The sequence below is a fragment of the Lepidochelys kempii genome, chromosome 3, assembly GCF_965140265.1.
Source record: "Lepidochelys kempii isolate rLepKem1 chromosome 3, rLepKem1.hap2, whole genome shotgun sequence".
Taxonomy (NCBI): domain Eukaryota; kingdom Metazoa; phylum Chordata; order Testudines; family Cheloniidae; genus Lepidochelys; species Lepidochelys kempii.
In genome coordinates this window covers 105,414,489-105,432,805 of record NC_133258.1, presented here as the reverse complement: position 1 = coordinate 105,432,805, position 18,317 = coordinate 105,414,489, and the positions used below count along the sequence as shown (strand labels likewise).

The 18,317-nt window shown below is 40.0% G+C and overlaps 1 protein-coding gene across 7 annotated transcripts in view; it reads right to left on the bottom strand.

Annotated features, from left to right (window-relative positions):
- ARFGEF3 (ARFGEF family member 3) overlaps window positions 1-18,317 on the bottom strand; it is a 124,598-nt gene that overhangs the window by 68,336 nt on the left and 37,945 nt on the right. For all 7 annotated transcript variants that reach the window (XM_073337434.1, XM_073337435.1, XM_073337437.1 and 4 more), the window contains one exon: window positions 5,883-5,951. In XM_073337434.1, coding sequence (XP_073193535.1) covers window positions 5,883-5,951 — 69 coding nt within the window. The remainder of the gene's footprint in view (window positions 1-5,882; window positions 5,952-18,317) is intronic.

The following is an 18,317-nucleotide window of genomic DNA, read 5'->3' as shown; positions in this document are numbered from 1 at the left end:
CTGCTCGTAACTTTTGAAAACTTTCATCTTTAGGATTGAATTTTTCCATTCTTGGACTCTGCCCAAAGACAATGTTTTGCAGAGAGTTATCAAAATGAAATGGAATGCTGAGGATATGGTATTATGCTGGGTGCAATGTCCTTTACCAGATTTCTTTTAGGTGGTGTTTATCTCAAGAAGAGTTTGTAATTACTGTGTTGTCATTTCTGATTCAGCAGCCTCTGGTTTGAGATATGAGGTAATTAGCACCTCCTGTAATCCCTATCATGGGATTGGAACCAGACTGTTTAACACAAACTTATTAATAAATTGTGATCCAAAGGAGCAACTCCACACACTTTGGCATATGTTGAACTCTGTGATTCTGTCTATGGCTGTGAAGTTATTCATACAAGTTCAGTCAGCCTTTATGTACATGGGTTCGTAACACTACCTGTTGTACTCTTCAGGGTGTGGTCATTCAGATTTGTCAGCATTTCTAGCATACAGTCATCTCTGAGGGTTATAACTCCTCTGTAAAGTCATTCTGGCAAATGAATACATACATTCTGCATATGCTGTGTGTAGAGATACACAAGGTGTGTGAGGTAATATCTTTTATTGGACCAACTTCTGTTGGTGAGAGAGACAAGCTATCAAGCTTGCACAGAGCTCTTCTTCAGGTCTGGGAAACGTACTCTGTGTCTTAGCTAAATACAAGATGGAACAGATTGTTTCACATAAGCAGTTAATACTTATTTCAAGGTGAAGTGGCCTGTTAACACCCCTCCAGTCATAGAGAGATAAGGAACAACACTACATATACTCAAAAAGAAAAGGAGGACTTGTGGCACCTTAGAGACTAACCAATTTATTTGAGCTCACGAAAGCTTATGCTCAAATGAATTGGTTAGTCTCTAAGGTGCCACAAGTCCTCCTTTTCTTTTTACGAATACAGACTAACACGGCTGTTACTCTGAAACTACATATACTGTATGTACACAGATTAATATACAACTGGTATATCCTGTACAGACATCTTTTTAAAGAAAATTTGAATTTAACTGGTTGTCCTTTTTCAAAGTATAGGAGCATAGATGGAATAAAAATGTTTTCTTGTTTTAGATACTTATATTTCCCTAATGAGGAGGAAGTCCAGCTTTTAAATTTTAAATGAAAATTTAAAGGTGGTTAGCTCATTATATGGACTGATCAATGCGGATATGTACACAATCAAGAGCCTGATCCGATTCCTACTGAAATCAAAGGGAGCGTTGCCATTAACTTCTGTGGGAGAAGGACAGGGAATAAGCTTAAAATGGAACTGCTGTCCATGTGCATTACTTTTAATATAACAGAATGGAGAATAAGACCAGATCCCAGAATCCCTTTGAATTTATCATCTCTGCTCCTTTCAGCAGACATATCCAGCTGGTCCAAGAGGTGCTAATGCTTTTAAGATTTCTGCCTCATGCTAAATTTTGGGCACAAAAAAGCATGATTGAATTCCTTGGTTAGAAATATAATATACTTGATTAGTGTGAATTGTGTGAGCAAAAATGCTACACCCTGGAATAATATGAACTATAGCTCTTGCACCATTCTCATCCCAGTCACTCTGTTATGTCCCAGTGTAGCATTGTGAGAACACTATACGTAGCCTGTGATATTTTGTGCCTCTTATGGGACAGAGGCAAGATAAAGACAAAATCAGTATTTCCTTTCTCGGGTTTGCATGTGTCCCCATCTTAACAATACATTAAAGCCTGATAAAGCTGAAGGCATTTGCATCAGATAATGGACAGAACCTACAGTTCATCTTGGCCTTTGGGGCATCTGTTGACCTTTGAGTGTCTTATATTTCCTAAGGTAAGTGAGGAATTTCATTCAGCATGATCTTAACTAGTAGATGTGTGAGGAAGATTAAATAGATGCATGAGGTCTCACACTGCATAGACTGTCAATGCAGTTTAAATGTGTAAAAAGGTGCCATGCAGCTATCACTACTGTTATTTATATAGTGCACAGTGCTTCATAACAGGAAAACCATCTAAACAAATACAGAATTCCTACACTGAACAGTGTACATTCTAATCCTGTAATCAGACCTTCATGATCAGACCCCAGAACTGTGCATTACATCATTGGCTTCAATGAGGAGCAGGGATCTGCCAATACAGATCCATTACAGGACTGAGGCCTAAGGAAATACATATGAAATGTCTCAGTTTACAGATAGTGTAATGCGCTATGTTGCTGAGCCAGTGTGATTTCCTCTTTATGCTCCTCTGACAGCACAAGAAAATCCTTACTCTTCTGCCATTTTCAAAAGGAAACGTGGACCAGAGGTTGCCATCATATACCACACAAGAATTCCAGTGGGCAAGGAATACAAAATTCTATTGACCACTTACAATCATGCAATTCAGACCTTGCTGAGGCTGAACCAGTCACAGGAACTGTGTCTGTTGTGAGGGTTTGAGTAGTAATATTCTTATCTAATTCAACGTACTGAAAGAACTGTGGAAAGACTAAACTTAAAGGCAGGCTGACTTTCTGGAAAGAGCAGGATCGATTTCCCCTTTTTTCTTCCCCCGTCCCTTGTGTGTTAACGTGCAGCACTGTTGCTCAGCTGAGCTCCAGTTTCGCAAGCCAAGCATGATACCTTGTGAAATGTCATTGGTGGGGATGCACCAGCAAAAATGCGAGAGCACAGGGTACTGAAGAGGTGAGCAATGGACACTTTGATCATTTCATGCATTTGGGGGCTTCCAGCTTTGTGACATGCAAAACACAGCTAAGAAAGCAAAACACAAAGGATTAGACAAAACAATGCAATGGGTTAAACAAGACAATCTCCCAAAACATGGGTGGGAATAGATAAAAGAAGATAAACAAGTCACAAAGCATGAAATAACCTTTCATGCAGGGGCCTGACCAACATTAAAGGTATTGTCTGTAGTTAGACATAGCTAGGTTGACTGTAGGTTCAACACTAATAATATTTAAGCCATTTATACAACACTCTTCATGGTCAGAGTGCTTCACAAATATTATCTCCTTACTCTTCACAGAACTCCAGTGAGGTTAATAAGCATTATGGCCCCCAGATTAAAGATGGGGAAACTGAGTCTGAGGTTAAGGCCAAAATGCTCAGATGTAGTCACTAATTTGGGGTGCCTCCATTATGGACTGATCAAAGTGGCCAGGTTCTAGCTGTAACTCGCCAGAAGATAATTCCCATTGGAGGGGACCCCCATTGGCAAGAGATAAGCAGGGACAGGAGAGCTGACTCAAGCACCAGCTCCACCCTAGTATGGGACACATCAGGGAAGGAAGGAAGGAAGGAAGAACGGGCACATGGCAGAAGAAAACTACGCCAATTCTCCACTGGAATAAGTTTGAGCGGCTGATGCTGGGGCCAGGCCAGTGCTGAATCAGGGAGCCATATCCAGTCCTCTAAGGGTTACCACACCAGTACTGGGAAGAGTTCAGATGCAGGGGAGAACAGTCCTCGGGCTTCAAATGTTAAAGCCTTTGTAACATGTACGGGCCAGAATCACAAAGCCAAAAGGTGTCTATAGGTGCTTTTCTGTATAGGTATACTAGCAAACGCTCCTAATGTAGTCAGAGCTGATTCTGGTTTTTGCTAGTATAGCGGATACTGATTCCCTGAACAAAATGCACTAACCCAGCAAAAGAACGTTTTTGTCCAATATACACATCTACACTCGGGCTTTTGCTGGTAAAAAAAAAAAATTTTAAAAAAAAAAATCACACTCCTAATTGACTTTACTATACTGGCAAAAGTTTTAAGGGTAGACATGGCCTTTTAAGAATGAGGATATGGCAGAGCTACTAAACAATGGCAGAATCCAATACTTAACATGAAACAAAGCTGGCATTTATCAGGGTGTTTTAAAGAGAAAACAGTCATGTGTCATTTGCATATCGTTATCTGAAAATGCACAGCAGAAATAGAAAATATGACTTCAGATAATGCTCACAGTCTTTGTCCCCAGGGAACAAAGAACATGAAGCACTGACAATTGATTTCCACTACCTGAAGTAGCAGCTCAAAGGTTGAAATACTGGAGCTATTAAACCGTTTTTCCAGTGTGTATTGTATCTTAATGTATCTATCTACAGTTCATAGATACATTGGGCTAGATTCACCTTCAATTCTCACCAGCTCCTGCCCTCCACAGTGAAAAGTCTGCCAAAGAGAGGCTGCAGCAGCGGAACGGAACCGTAAGTTTGCCTCTGTATGGGGGATTGGGGCAACAGGGTTTAGCACAGCCTGAAAAAGGGGGTTGCATGGGCAGGGAGGAGGCAGGTGCTGCTGATCCAGTACATCTTTTGCTACAGCCCCAAGTAGAGAGGCTCCTACAGAGCCCTTAGAAAACAAAAGCTACTCTTCATGAGTTTGGATTTCCTAACATTACTCAAGAGGGGCGAAACCATTAGTTACACAAGTCAGCCCAAATGAGTACTATAATGTATTCTGTACATGGCACGTTTTTAGGACTGTCTTAGAGAGTTTTAACATTTTGTATGGAGACTATTTTTGTATTTCTTTTTGCGACTACAGACTAACACGGCTGCTACTCTGAAACCTATTTTTGTATCCGTCTGCCTGCAAAGTCAATTAGTGACATTTTAGCAGTTAGGTTACCATGGTAAGACAGCTAGTTTTCTTAGTTGCCATGCTTCCCCCCCACTCTAGGTAGCAACAGGATCAATTTCATCCCCAGATTTATAAAACGCTACCACTGCCAGGTAAAGCGAGGCACTTCCATCAGGTTTTCTTTTCCTCACGCACCAAGGAAAAACTGACATTGACTCGCAATTGTTAGTCATTTTCTTTCTCTGCTCACTAATTTCACTTGCAACTTCCCAAGCTGCCTTTTAAATAAGAGCAGAACACAGACTGATATCCCCATCTGTAATTATCAATGCAAAAATAATAAACAATAATTATTATTATTATTCCCCACTACTGAAAAGAACAGCTAACAAGTGCTGTAAAAACAGAGGGGTGTTATGTCATGGGGTTTCCAAGGATTTTCATACAAACCTTTTCATTGCTGTATTATACATGTTGAGTGTGTATACATTCCCCTCAACGCTATGCAGTGTAATTCAATATAATTTTATACTATATTATATACACAACAGCCCTTGTCATGCAATAGGGCTGAGTATTTCTATGCATTTCTTCCTTCCAGGCTACATGAGAGGCTCACTGCTTGAAACTCACTGTGCAACTAAATAGGGCACTTGTCTGAAAATGCTCACTTATAAACAGATCTGCTGTCGGCAGGTGCATTTTCTAGCTGCCAAAGCCCTTTTTACAATTTAATCCAGACAAATGTAATGAGGACAAAGGCAGACTGATTAATGCCAGTGGGACAACGTAATAAATCTAGGGATGTAATAATTCCTTTTCTTGGAGGCATCAGGGATAAGGGACACACTAACAATGCACATTATAGGTCAATCTCATCTCTGATATAACTGTATTAACTTTGGTGGAGTTTCACTAGATATGAATTTAGCCCTACATGTTGTTTTAAAGTTGAAGAAGAAAATGTTATTACTGTGAAAGGTAAAGCAAAACATGCAACGTTTTAAACACAGACAATATTGTAATACACAGCAGCCACTAAGAAGAATTTCCATGAGTAGGAAGTGCATCTTCCAGTGCATTTCTACAGCTGTCAGCACTGCAGTTGCTAATCATGTTGACTAATAAACAGTAACACAGGTAATATCAATCATTAAGAATAACTGCAATTGTTTTGACTAAATCAATCCCAGTCTATGTATAGAAAGCACATTCTAGTTAGTGGCAACAGGTCAAGAAAAACAAGCAATGTTAGTGGGGGATGGAGGGCACTCACCTCAGCAATCTTTAGCACTGAACTTCCATTCAGGTCAAATGTGGAGGTGTACGTGATACAGAGCAAAACCTTGAACACAGGAGGGGGGGGAAGCACAAGAGCTTTAGTTTCATCCACCATTTCTAGTTTGTGGTTGAGTTTTTATATTGTCTATTGTGTTTCCTAATTACTTTTTCTTCATCATACTCTTTTAGACACAACTCCTTCCATTTTCCACAGCAGCAATTACTAGGGTTGGGGAGGGCAATGAAATTGCTGACTGCTTCCTGCTTGGAAAATTGTGTCCGTTGACCCAAAAAGGAAAGTCACCGCAACCGCAGATGTTATGTTGCTCTATATGTACACATCTTTCAGAGAGGAAGGATGGTTCAGTGGTTTGGATATTAGCCTGGGACTTAAGAAAGCCTGGTTCAATTCCCTGGCCTGCCACTGATTTCCTGTGTCATCTGGGGAAAATCACTTAGTCTCTTTGTGACTTAGTGCCCCATCTGTAACTTACCTAACAGGGATGGTGTCAGGATAAACACATTAAAAAGACTGTAAAGCACTCAGATACTATGGGAAGTGAGCAGCCACGCAAATAAATATGAAAGAAAGCAGTGAACAATTTAGAAACCAGTCCTTGCATTGGCATCAATATAATCAAGATTAAAAATTTACAATCAATAACTTTAATTAATCCACAAAAGATCCCTGCCAAGAAGGAAAACAGAAAAGGGAGGGTCTTGAAAAGGACTGGGGAGGCTTAAAGGGATCCCTTTGTCTGACAATATTTTCATCTTATTATTATTTGTACTACACTCGTGTCTAAAGGATCAAAAAAGGCACTCTACCAACACCTAGAAAGAAACCTTCTTCCAACCAGCCTAAATTTGCTCATGATTATTTGTTCCTGTGCCAACATTATCCTTTAGCTTAAATAGCTTTTCATCTCTCTGGTGTTTTTCCTCTCCCTCACCTCCCCCCCCAGATATATTTACTGTAGACTCCACATCTGGGAGAAAGATTCCTCCATGCAGCTCGCTTGCAGCAGACACAAAAATCATCCATTACTGAAGGTAAGTGCAGGGAATTTAAGCTTTAGCACTAAGGATCCTTTGATCATCATCTGTCAGCTCTTACAGGTACAGAGGAAAAACCCATCTGTAGAAAAATGTGTCATTTTCCCCATAGCATACAAATGTCGGTATCTTCCTAAGCATTCACTTGCCTGTCAGCCTGAAAAATGAGTGTGTTCTTTGCGCTCAGAAACAAGATGGATCTTTAAAAACGATATGGGATGTAACTCTAAACAACACCAGAGCACAGAAATGGACAAGTTTGATTTCATGCATTTATAATTTGCCCTACCAACAAGCTACCCCAATTTAAAAAAAACATCTGCAAACAAGTCAGGAAGATCCAGAAGCTGAACCTTGTTAGCCAATACATATATGTTAAGTGTACTATATACCACATTAATGTATAATGAAATGTTGTAATGCTTAATGTCTGTAAAGTGCCTTTAGATTATCAGATGCAAGTTGCTCAGTATCATTATTTCCTGGTGTTGCCAAGAAATACAACCCTCTCTGGGTACATTCAAGATATTAACAGTATCATATTTTACTTATCTTGACAAAAACATCTCCTGAATTTGGGTGCTGGGACACACATCCTTAGCACTAAGTTGATAAAAAAAAGAGAGGAGAAAATGGTACTCTTTAACACTCCCACAAAACAAATAATAAAGAATATTGTAAAAAAGAAAGTAACATTCAGAAGAGTTCAGATACTCCATCCAGATATACCCATTTCATTGATGGGTGAATTCTGCACATGATTTGGTATGCCATAAACATATTCCATACCTGTTCACTACTGGATTCATAGCACCTTTCACTTGAAATGTTTTGTACTGCTCATAGCTGGAGACAGGATGAACTGCCAGATGGATCACTGGTCTGATCTGGCAATTCCTGTGTTCCTATCTGATACAGAGGTCATATTTCATATGCCACAGGTCTCTAAAAGGTGTGCAGGTGCATCTTAAACACCCATATCTGAATATCTGGTCCACAATTTGCAAAGTGCTATTGTACCCTTTAGAATACAAGGCCTTACATCAATGTAAGGTACAGTTTTCCCTGGCACTAATGACACACAGTACCCCTTGTGTGCTTTGTGTGACTTCTCTGCTCTTTTATGGCAGCTTAGCCAAATATACCTTTGTAAAAGATTTCGTGCTTTGCAGAACATTCTGTGAAACACAAGGGAATTTATCCCATAACTGTATTCTTATGAGGCTCTGCTTACTGAAATGATGATTCCTATTTCTTCACTCATTTAATTTTCTCTCCATCTTCTGTCTTTAAGTGGCTTCAGTTTGAGTAGGTAGGAAATGTGTCTAGTCTTTCCTGCCAGAGATGCCAGTGAGCCTTAAGTAGTTGGCAACTGACTCAGTTTCTGGTATTGGAGTCAGACACAAAACATGACAAATGTGATCAGCTGGTTGCTGATGAAGAGGTGACAATGAAAACATGTTTTGAAATAACAGGGAATTCAGGCAAAAGTAGATTTGAATGCTAATAATTTGTAGGGGTTCGATTTACAACAGAGTGGGGAAGCCATTCTCTCACACAGGTTGTGGGCCTTACTGTCTTCTAAGGCCTTGTCTACTGACAAAAACAATATAGTTAAGGTTGTCCCTCCCCTCCCCTCCCCTCCCCTCCCCTCCCCGCCTCCCAGTGCGGATGCAATGATACCAGTATAGAAGTGCTTAAGGGGAACAAGCTATACTGGTATAAGCACTTCAATACTGATATAACTGTGTCCACACTAGGGGTTAGGCTGGTAAAAAGAAATTATATCCCTAACTGAGATAGTTTCCTGTGTACAAAATCTGTATGCCAACTTGGATTTGTCAAAACAAATCATGTCAAACCCACTTAATAGAGGGGAACAAGACTTGTGGATAGGATGGAAGCAGTACATGGGATATATCTCAACTTTAGTAAGGCTTGTGATATCATCTCACATGACCTTCTCAAACAAACTAGAGAAATACAGCCTAGACAAACCTACTATAATGTGGGTGCATAACTGGTTGGAAAACTGTATTCAGAGAGCAGTTATCAATGGTTCACAACCAAGCTGGAAGGGCATAATGAATGGGGTACCACAGGGATCTGTCCTGGGTCCAGTTCTATTCAATATCTTCAGAAATGAAGTGGATAATGGCATAGAGAGTACATTTATAAAGTTTGCGGATGGTACCAAACTGGAAGGGGTTGCAAAAACTTTTGAGGACAGAATCAGAATACAAAATTATCTTGACAAACTGGAGTAATGGTCTGAAATGAATAGTATGAAATTCAATAAGGACAAATACAAAGTACTCCACTTAGGAAGGAATAATCAACTGCACAAATACAAATGAGGAATGTTTGCTTAGGAAGGAGTACTGCAGAAAAAGAACTGAGGGTTATAGTGGATCACAAACTAAATACAAGTCAACAATTTAATACTGTTGCAAAAAAAGCAAACATCCTTTTGGGATGAATTAGCAAGAGTGTTGTAAACAAGACACGAAAAGTAATTCTTCCAGTCTACTCAGCACTGATAAGGCCTCAATTGAAGTATTCTGTTCACTTGTGGGCACCACACTTCAGGAAATTGGGAAAAGGTCCAGAGAAGAGCAACAAAAATTAAGGGTCTAGAAAAAACATGACGTATAAGGGAAGATTGAAAAAATTGGGTTTATTTAGTCGGGAGAAGAGAAGACTGAGGGTGGTCATAATATCAGTCTTCAAGTACATAAAAGGTTGTTATAAAGAGGAGGGTGATAAATTGTTCTCCTTAACCACTGAGGACAGGACATGAAGTAATTGGCTTAAATTGCAGCAAGGGAGATTTAGGTTAGACATTAGGAAAAAACTTCCAGACTGTCAGGTTAGTTAATCAATGGAACTAATTACCCAGGGAGTTGTGGGATCACCATCATGGGAGGTTTTTAAGAACAGTTTAGACAACCACTTGTCAGGGATGAACTAGAATCTGTAATACTTAGTCTTGCCTCCGTGCAGGGGACTGGACTAGAGGACCCATTGAAGTCCCTTCCAGTCCTATATTTCTACAACTCTATGGAGACTAGACCTAAGATAGAAAAGATGGGCTTTTGACTAAAACCCAGGACTAGTCACGGGTTCTGATTCTTTTCCCAGACCTGCTGCAGGCTTCTTTTGTGACCCTGGCCAAGTCATAGGTAACCTGTAACTTCTCTGTGCCTCAGCTGTCCAAAAATGGGGATAAAAATAGTTCTCTACCTGAGGCTTAGTTCATGAATGCTCTTTGAGATCTCAGATGGAAGGTGTTATAGAAATGCAAATTATTAGTTCATTACAAATGATTATTTAGATCTACTAAAAACAGTAATATACTTCTCTCCATCTAACACGCTCCAGCCACACACTAAATATGTTAAACACAAGCATAAACACCACAGACAGATTCTGTACTGAAAGGAAATAATGTGCATTTCACTGGGACATGACATTTTACCTCAGCAATGAATGGCTGTGAAAGTGTAAAACAGACCACCAGGCAATTTCTAATGGCATCTTTTGTAGAAAAAACAGTTCTTCTCTCATATATCAAGGTGGACATTAGAAAGGGGACTTTATAGTAAAGTACAATGAGAAGAGAAGCTAAAGGGAAGGAGCTTTACACAGTTAGGAGAGCCTGAAAAGAAACAATCTTATAAATAAGGAATATTGTTACTGCTGTGATTCCTGCAAAGTCAAACAGGTTCTATTATCTTGTAAAGGTTCTGATCAAATCAGATTTCTAGCAATGGGTGACCCATAATAAAAACTGTTCATTTTAATTATTGGTGGAGCTCTGCCCATCATGGAACAAAAAATACTGTCTTTCTCCCCAGAGCCCAGGATACAAATGGTATTACAAGGCAATATCAAACAGCATGCACAGATGGGTTTTCACAATGGGCAAAGAGAAAAAATAATTGCTTTCTGTAATACACTGAAAGTCACTTTTTACAGAAGGACTTTACTGTATAAAAAGAGGGTCACTTTAATTGGAATTGCAATTTCTACCCTGAAATGCATTGCAATCAGATAATGAGTGGGAGAAAGTGAGTACTACCCCCATTTTACAGATGGGGAAAGTGGGTGAGAGAGGATAAGAATTCCAAAGGCACTTAAGTCCAATGAGACCTAGGTGCTTTTTAAAATGTTACCCAGGGAGATCAACTGACTTGCCCAAGGTCCCACAGGAATGTCTGCGACAGAGCTTGGAAGTTACACCAAATCTTCCGAGTCCCAGTCCAGTGCCATATCCACAAGACCAATAGGGTCCTATGGTATTAAATTTAATAATTATTATTTTTTAGGGGTGGAGAGAAAGGAAGGGAATGGAGACTGGTTTTCTGTAGTGCTAGGATCTGAATACCTGTTAATAAATATGAACCTTACTGCAAAGAAACGCAACCAGGAAACATCTTGATAGCTGATGGAATATCTGTTAGTCTGATCATACAGGTTTCTCTAGCCTTGTAAGGAAAACAAGGGCAAAAGAAATGAAGAAGTGCCTTAATGACTCTACATGGATCATTGTATACATCATGGCAGCTTCTAATTCTGGGGAGGATGAAGACAGTGGTTTCCCATGAATCAGCAGCTGTGAAAGGCTTGGCTATCAGTAGGAATTGGTTCTGGGTTATCAATGCACCATGGTTTCAGACAAGGACTCGTACTTGGTGTGGAATAACGTCACATGACATTCTGAATGTTCCCAGAAGAACATGCTCACTAATTCACTGGACTAAAAACTACTGCTGAAAACTACTTAAGTGTGAAACTTCTGCTTATGTAGCACAGGGGTAGGCGGGAAGGCAGTGATTTAGGGCAATCACCTAATAGATATTTTACAAGTTTCTTTAATGGCTCTGGCAGTGGCTTTTGTCTTCAAAATTACGATACTCTAATGTAGGGAGGATTATAAAAAGCTGACTGGCAAAGCCATGATGAGGTATTCTGCTTAACCAGCTATAGCAATATTTGAATATATCGTGTTATTCCATACACTAAATGACAGTTAACTTACAAGCATAACCAAAGCAATCACAAGAAAAACCTATAAGACAGACAAATGAATTCCATTCCCAAATGGAAAAACTCAGAGCCAGACTCTGGTGCCGCTCCTCATGTTGAGCAGTACTGCATGGGTAGTTCCACTAAGTAGGAGTATCCAAAAAACCACCCATGGCATTAGGTATGATTCAGCATGATTAGAATCTGGTCCTATAACGGCAACAGAAACTAATACAGATAATAAGAGATAAAAAGGCAAATGACAGCTGGACAATAGGATTTTTAAAAATACAAGAAGATGGGTGATTGGAAGAGTAGTAAAACCAACCAGGAAGAAGTAAAAAGAAAAATGAGAGAAGCAAAAAGTAATAGCTAGCGGCAAATTGCAGAAAACAGACCAACAAAGGGGAAATTTTAAAATATAGAAAGGATCAAAGAAACCATTGAGCTACTTTACATTGGGTGGACATAACCGTCTATATTCCAAAGGGGATCACATTTGAGAGAGAGAGAAACAAGCAATTTGTTTCCTCCTGTTGTAATGCTATTGAATATTGTTTATTTTAAAAGGCAATGAATATAATAAAAAGATTTTGCAAGAGATAGAAAAGACAGGGTAAGGAAAGGGATTGTCATTGACAGGCAGTCAATAGTGGACAAAACATTATATTAATTTGGGTATTTCTCTGACATGTGATAAAGGTATTCCTGATGCATTAAGATCATTTTATCATACCACACAATAAATGTCACAATAGTAATGTCAGTGAACCTTTCCAAATTATCCTAACAATTCTCTGGGCAAATGTTATAAGGATGTCTACCATGTCTTTCTTTCTTTTTTTATTGTGATCACAAATAAACAAACAATAAAGCTGAGGTTACATGAATCCAAGAAAAATATGAAAGTAATAAGGAAAAAAAAAAGAAAGTCACATAGATCTCGATCAAAAGGTAAGTCATTTGCAATTACACCCCTTATGTAAAAATGTGCCAATGTATTTTTATATGGCCCGTGTATGTATGTGATAATATAGCTTGGGGTGGTCTGTTTAGAGTCCATATTACCTGGTTTACGATTAACAGTAGCAATTCTGCTAAAGAGGAGACATGGCTGAGCCTACCAGAATGACTGTTCGGATGTGAGCAGCTGGAAAAATTTAGGGTAGCCTGAAGGCTACTCTACGTCATGCGTTCGAACAGAACTGGTGCCTGGCAGCCAGGCTATACCAGGCACATAAAAACCACGGGTCTGACCCAGAAATTTTCAAAGTGAAAGGGATTATGGGTGGTGAACTTGAGGAAATAGTTTTAGGACCTCAGCTATGATGTTCTATTTTGAGAAAATGCTTGCTAATACAATGTTGAGATTTTATTTTTATATTTATTTTATTTTATTTGCTTAGAAACCAAGAAATAAAAAATAATTCTTCCCAGAGCAATTGTATCTATTAGGGCTGTCAAACGATTAAAAATATTAATTGTGCTGTTAAACAATAATAGAATACCATTTATTTAAATATTTGTGGATGTTTTCTACATTTTTAAATATATTGATTTCAATTACAACACAGAATACAAAGTGTACAGTGCTCACTTTATATTTATTTTTGATTACAAATATTTGCACTGTAAAAATATTAATTTTTCAGTTCCCCATACAGAAGTACTGTAGTGCAATCTCTTTACCAAGGAAGTTGAACTTACAAATGTAGAATTATGTGCAAAAAACCCTGCATTCAAAAATAAAACAAAGTCCAATGAGCCCAACTTCTTGTTCAGCCAATCGCTCAGACAAATAGGTTCGTTTTTGCAGAAGATAATGCTGCCTGCTTCTTATTTACAATATCACTTGAAAATGAGAACAGGAGTTTGCATGGCACTGTTGTAGCCGGTGTTGCAAGATATTTACATACCAGATGTGCTAAGGATTCATATGTCCCTTAATGCTTCAACCACAATTCCAAAGGACATGGGTCCATGCTGATGATGGGTTCTGCTCGACAACGATCCAAAGCAGTGCGGGCCGAGGCATGTTCATTTTCATCATCTGAGTCAGATGCCACCAGCAGAAGGTTGATTTTCTTTTTTGGTGGTTCGGGTTCTGTAGTTTCTGCATCAGTGTTTTGCTCTTTTAAGCCTTCTGAAAGACTTCGTCCCTCTCAGATTTTGGAAGGCACTTCAGATTCTTAAATTTTGGGTCAAGTGCTGTAGCTATCTTTAGAAATCTCACATTGGTATCATCTTTGCATTTTATCAAATTTGCAGTGAAAGTGTTCTTAAAGCGAACAACATGTGCTGGGTCATCATCTGAGACTGCTATAACATGAAATATATGGCAGAATGTGGGTAAAACAGAGCAGCTGACACACAATTCTCCCCCAAGGAGTTCAGTCACAAATTTAATTAACACATTTTTTTTTAACGAGCATCATCAGCATGGAGCGTGTCCTCAGGAACGATGGCTGAAGCATGAAGAGGCATATGAATCTTTAGCCATCTGGCATGTAAATATCTTGTGACGCCAGCTACAACAGTGCCATGGGAACGCCTGTTCTCACTTTCAGATGACACTGTAATTAAGAAGTGGGCAGCATTATCTCCCGTAAACGTATACAAATTTGCGATTTCTCTTAGCAATTGGCTGAACAAGAATTAGGACTGAGTGGACTTGTAGGCTCTAAAGTTTTACATTGTCTTGTTTTTGAGTGCAGTTATGTAACAACAAATCTGCATTTGTAAGTTGCACTTTCATGATAAAGAGATTGCACTTCAGTACTTGTATGAGGTGAATTGAAAAATACTATTTCTTTTGTTTATCGTTTATTGTAAATATTGGTAATCAAAAATAATATAAAGTGACAGTGTATACTTTGTATTGTGTTGTAACTGAAATTGATATACTGAAAATGTAGAAAAACATGCTAAAATATTTAATAAATTTCAATTGGTATTCGGTTGTTTAACAGTACAATTAATCATGAGTAATTTTTTTGAGTTAATCGCGTGAGTTAACTGTGATTAATCAACAGCCCTAGTATCTATATTTTAATATTGCACATGATTTTTAATGTTAAGGCTTTAATTATGGGTGAAGCACACAGAAATACTCAAAAGTTAAAGAGCTACCTTAGGAAGTGCTATAATTTAAGGGTCATCTTCAGTGGCCTATGACTTTTTCAGCGTTCTTCCTTTTGAGATGAAACATGGAAATTCGCTCTTGGCTGAGGAGTTAGTTTTTTGGAAGGTTTGAGCTGAAACAGTTCCACCACTTTCAAGACTGATGAGAGTGGAAAGAAAATACATTTACCATCATACTTTTTTTTTTGGGGGTAATTTTTCTTAAGCAGCTGAAGTATCTTAACAGTTTGAAGTAGAAACTTGAAATATGGCCAGAAGATAGATACTTAGGCTGCAGATGCAGTTTTTGGTGGTTTGAGAAAATGCTGGTAGCGATTTGTGAAAGTTAAAGGGCTTTAAAATATTACTCTGTGTCCACACAGTGACCTTTCTAATTCAATCCCTTAATGGTTTACCAATGTTCTCCTGGTTCTATGACCGCATTTGTGGGTTATGAAAATCTGTAGGGAGTTCTGCCTCCTCCCACACTACACCTGAGAGTTTTTATGAAGGGATGCAGGGCTCAAAGCCCCGCCTCCTTCCATGGGACATAGAAAGATGTGCATCAAATGAGGCAAAGGAGGCTGACTCACTGGTTGCGCTTGCTGCATGGTACTATTCTAGACTTTATAGGATTTTATACCACACATCACCATGGCATCTGGTATATAGTACACAGCATTTTACTATTAGTTAAACTAATACTTAGGGCCCTACCAAATTCACAGTCCATTTTGGTCAATTTCATGGTCATAAGATTTTAAAAATTGTAAATTTCATGATTTCAGCTATTTTAATCTGAAATTTCATGGTGTTGTAATTGTAGGGATCCTGACCCAAAAAGGAGTTGTGGGGAGGTCACAAGGTTATTGTAGCGGGGGTTGTGGTTCTGCTACCCTTACTTCTGTGCTGCTGTTGCTGGTGCAATCTTCAGAGCTGGGCAGCTGGAGGGCGGTGGCTGCTGGCTGGGAGCCCAGCACTGAAGGCAGAGCAGTTGCCAGCAGCAGCGCAGAAGTAAGGATGGCGTGGTATGGTGTTGCCACTCTTCTGAGCTGCTGCTTGCAGAGCTGGGCCCTCAGTCAGCAGCTGCCACTCTCCAGCAGCCCAGCAGTAAGGGTGACATGGTTTGATACTCTGCTGCTGCTGGCGGGGCACTGCCTTCGGAGCTGGGCACCTGGCCAGCAGCTGCTGGTCTTCAGCCACCCGACTCTGAAGGCAGAGCAGAAGTAAAGGTGGCAATACCTCAACTCCGCTACAATAATCTTGCGCCCCCCACCCTGCAACCTCCTTTTGGGTCAGGACCCCCAGTTTGAGAAATGCTGGTCTCCCCCATGAAATCTGTATAGTATAGGGTAAAAGCACACAAAAGACTGGATTTCATGGGGGGACAGGGGGACGGACAGGGGGACGGACACCAGATTTCACAGTCTGTGATGCATTTTTCATGGCCGTGAATTAGTAGGGCCCTATTAAGGGCCCTATTAAGCATGATAGAATTTCTTTATTTCTTCATGCACATTGTAGGGAGAGTGGTCACTTTGGATGAGCTATTACCAGCAGGATAGTGAGTTTGTGTGTGTGGTTTCTGGAGGGGGGTGAGGGGGTGAGAGAACCTGGATTTGTGCAGGAAATGGCCCACCTTGATTATCATGCACATTGTGAAGAGAGTTGTCACTTTGGATGGGCTGTTACCAGCAGGAGAGTGAGTTTGTGTGTGGGGAGGTGGAGGGTGTGAAAACCTGGATTTGTGCTGGAAATGGCCCAACTTGATGATCACTTTAGATAAGCTATTACCAGCAGGACAGTGGGATCGGAGGAGGTATTGTTTCATGATCTCTGTGTGTATATAATGTCTGCAGCAGTTTCCATGGTATGCATCCGATGAAGTGAGCTGTAGCTCACGAAAGCTCATGCTCAAATAAATTGGTTAGTCTCTAAGGTGCCACAAGTACTCCTTTTATTTCTTCATTTTTCTTTTTTGAAAACAGTAGCAATTTCCATGCACAAAAACTATAAGAATATGAAAGCTGAAAAGTAAAGCAGTCAAAAAATAGGAAATGACAAAATTCAAAGGTTGTCTGTGAAATCTTAACTCTGCCCTGTTGTACATCGTATATTACAGTTGATCACGTGTTATTTTATCCAGAAAATTTGGCTCGTTTATTGTGTACACTGGACAAAAAAAATGAGGCAGGGTTGACTTAGCCTGGGGTCAAGAACTCTCTCATCTCCTTCCCTGTCAAAATTGTATGTTATAGACTGAAAAAGGGTCTGCTGAAGAGGAAAAATGGTGGTATGGGTAATGCACTGGACTGGGATCAGGTAATCTGTAGCGAAGGAGCAGGGATCATGTAGAAAAAACAGTGGGCCAGTTCCTGTCTCCCTGCCTTGTTCCCTCTGCACTGCTCTGGAGAGCTGTCCTAACAAGGCAGCTGGAGTCTCCCCTAATATAGTTGTAGTATAAGCCAACATAGCCACCTCTACGTCACTTGTTCTGCCCCTCTACCTGCTGGGGAAAGCGGTGTTCCTGGGTAAGCCAGGCGTGGGGCTTCACCCCAGCTGAAAGAGAAACTGCCAATGTACTACTCCACCTGGCATCATTTATGGAAGCTCTTGGGCTGCTCTAAATTAAACCAGGGGTTGGTTCAGCCCCCAGTCAGGCTGAAGATTAGAGGACCAGAAAGATAGATTAGAGCTACCTTTCCCTTTCCACATGTACCCTGCACCAAACATAGCTCAGCCAGGCATGAAGATCTAGCCCAGTACATAATCATGTAACAAAAGATTGTATTGCAATGCATAGGCGCAAAGAGCAGAGTTAAGACTGCACAGATGTCACTAGTCATTTCCTGACTTCTGAATGCTTCATTTTAAAACTTTAGGTCTAGATTATAACCTACCCATATACAGTCTCACAGGGGCGTAAGGAGGTATAAAACTTCCCTTCTCTCATTTTTGTGTGGATTGACAGTCAAAGCTTGAAGAGGAGAGCAAGCTACACTGGGCTGGAGGGGGACAGAGAATGGGTGGGTGGGGAATGGTTAGAACTTGGATGCTACCCCTTAAACACAGTGGTCAGTGGAGCTAACCTGGTGCATGGTAATGAGCTGCAGTTACTTTCCACACAGTTGTAACCCACACACCTCCTGGTTGTGGTGCTCTGTCCCCGACTAGTAGCACCGAGACCACATAGAGATTAATGAGCACCACACCCACAAGGAGTGTG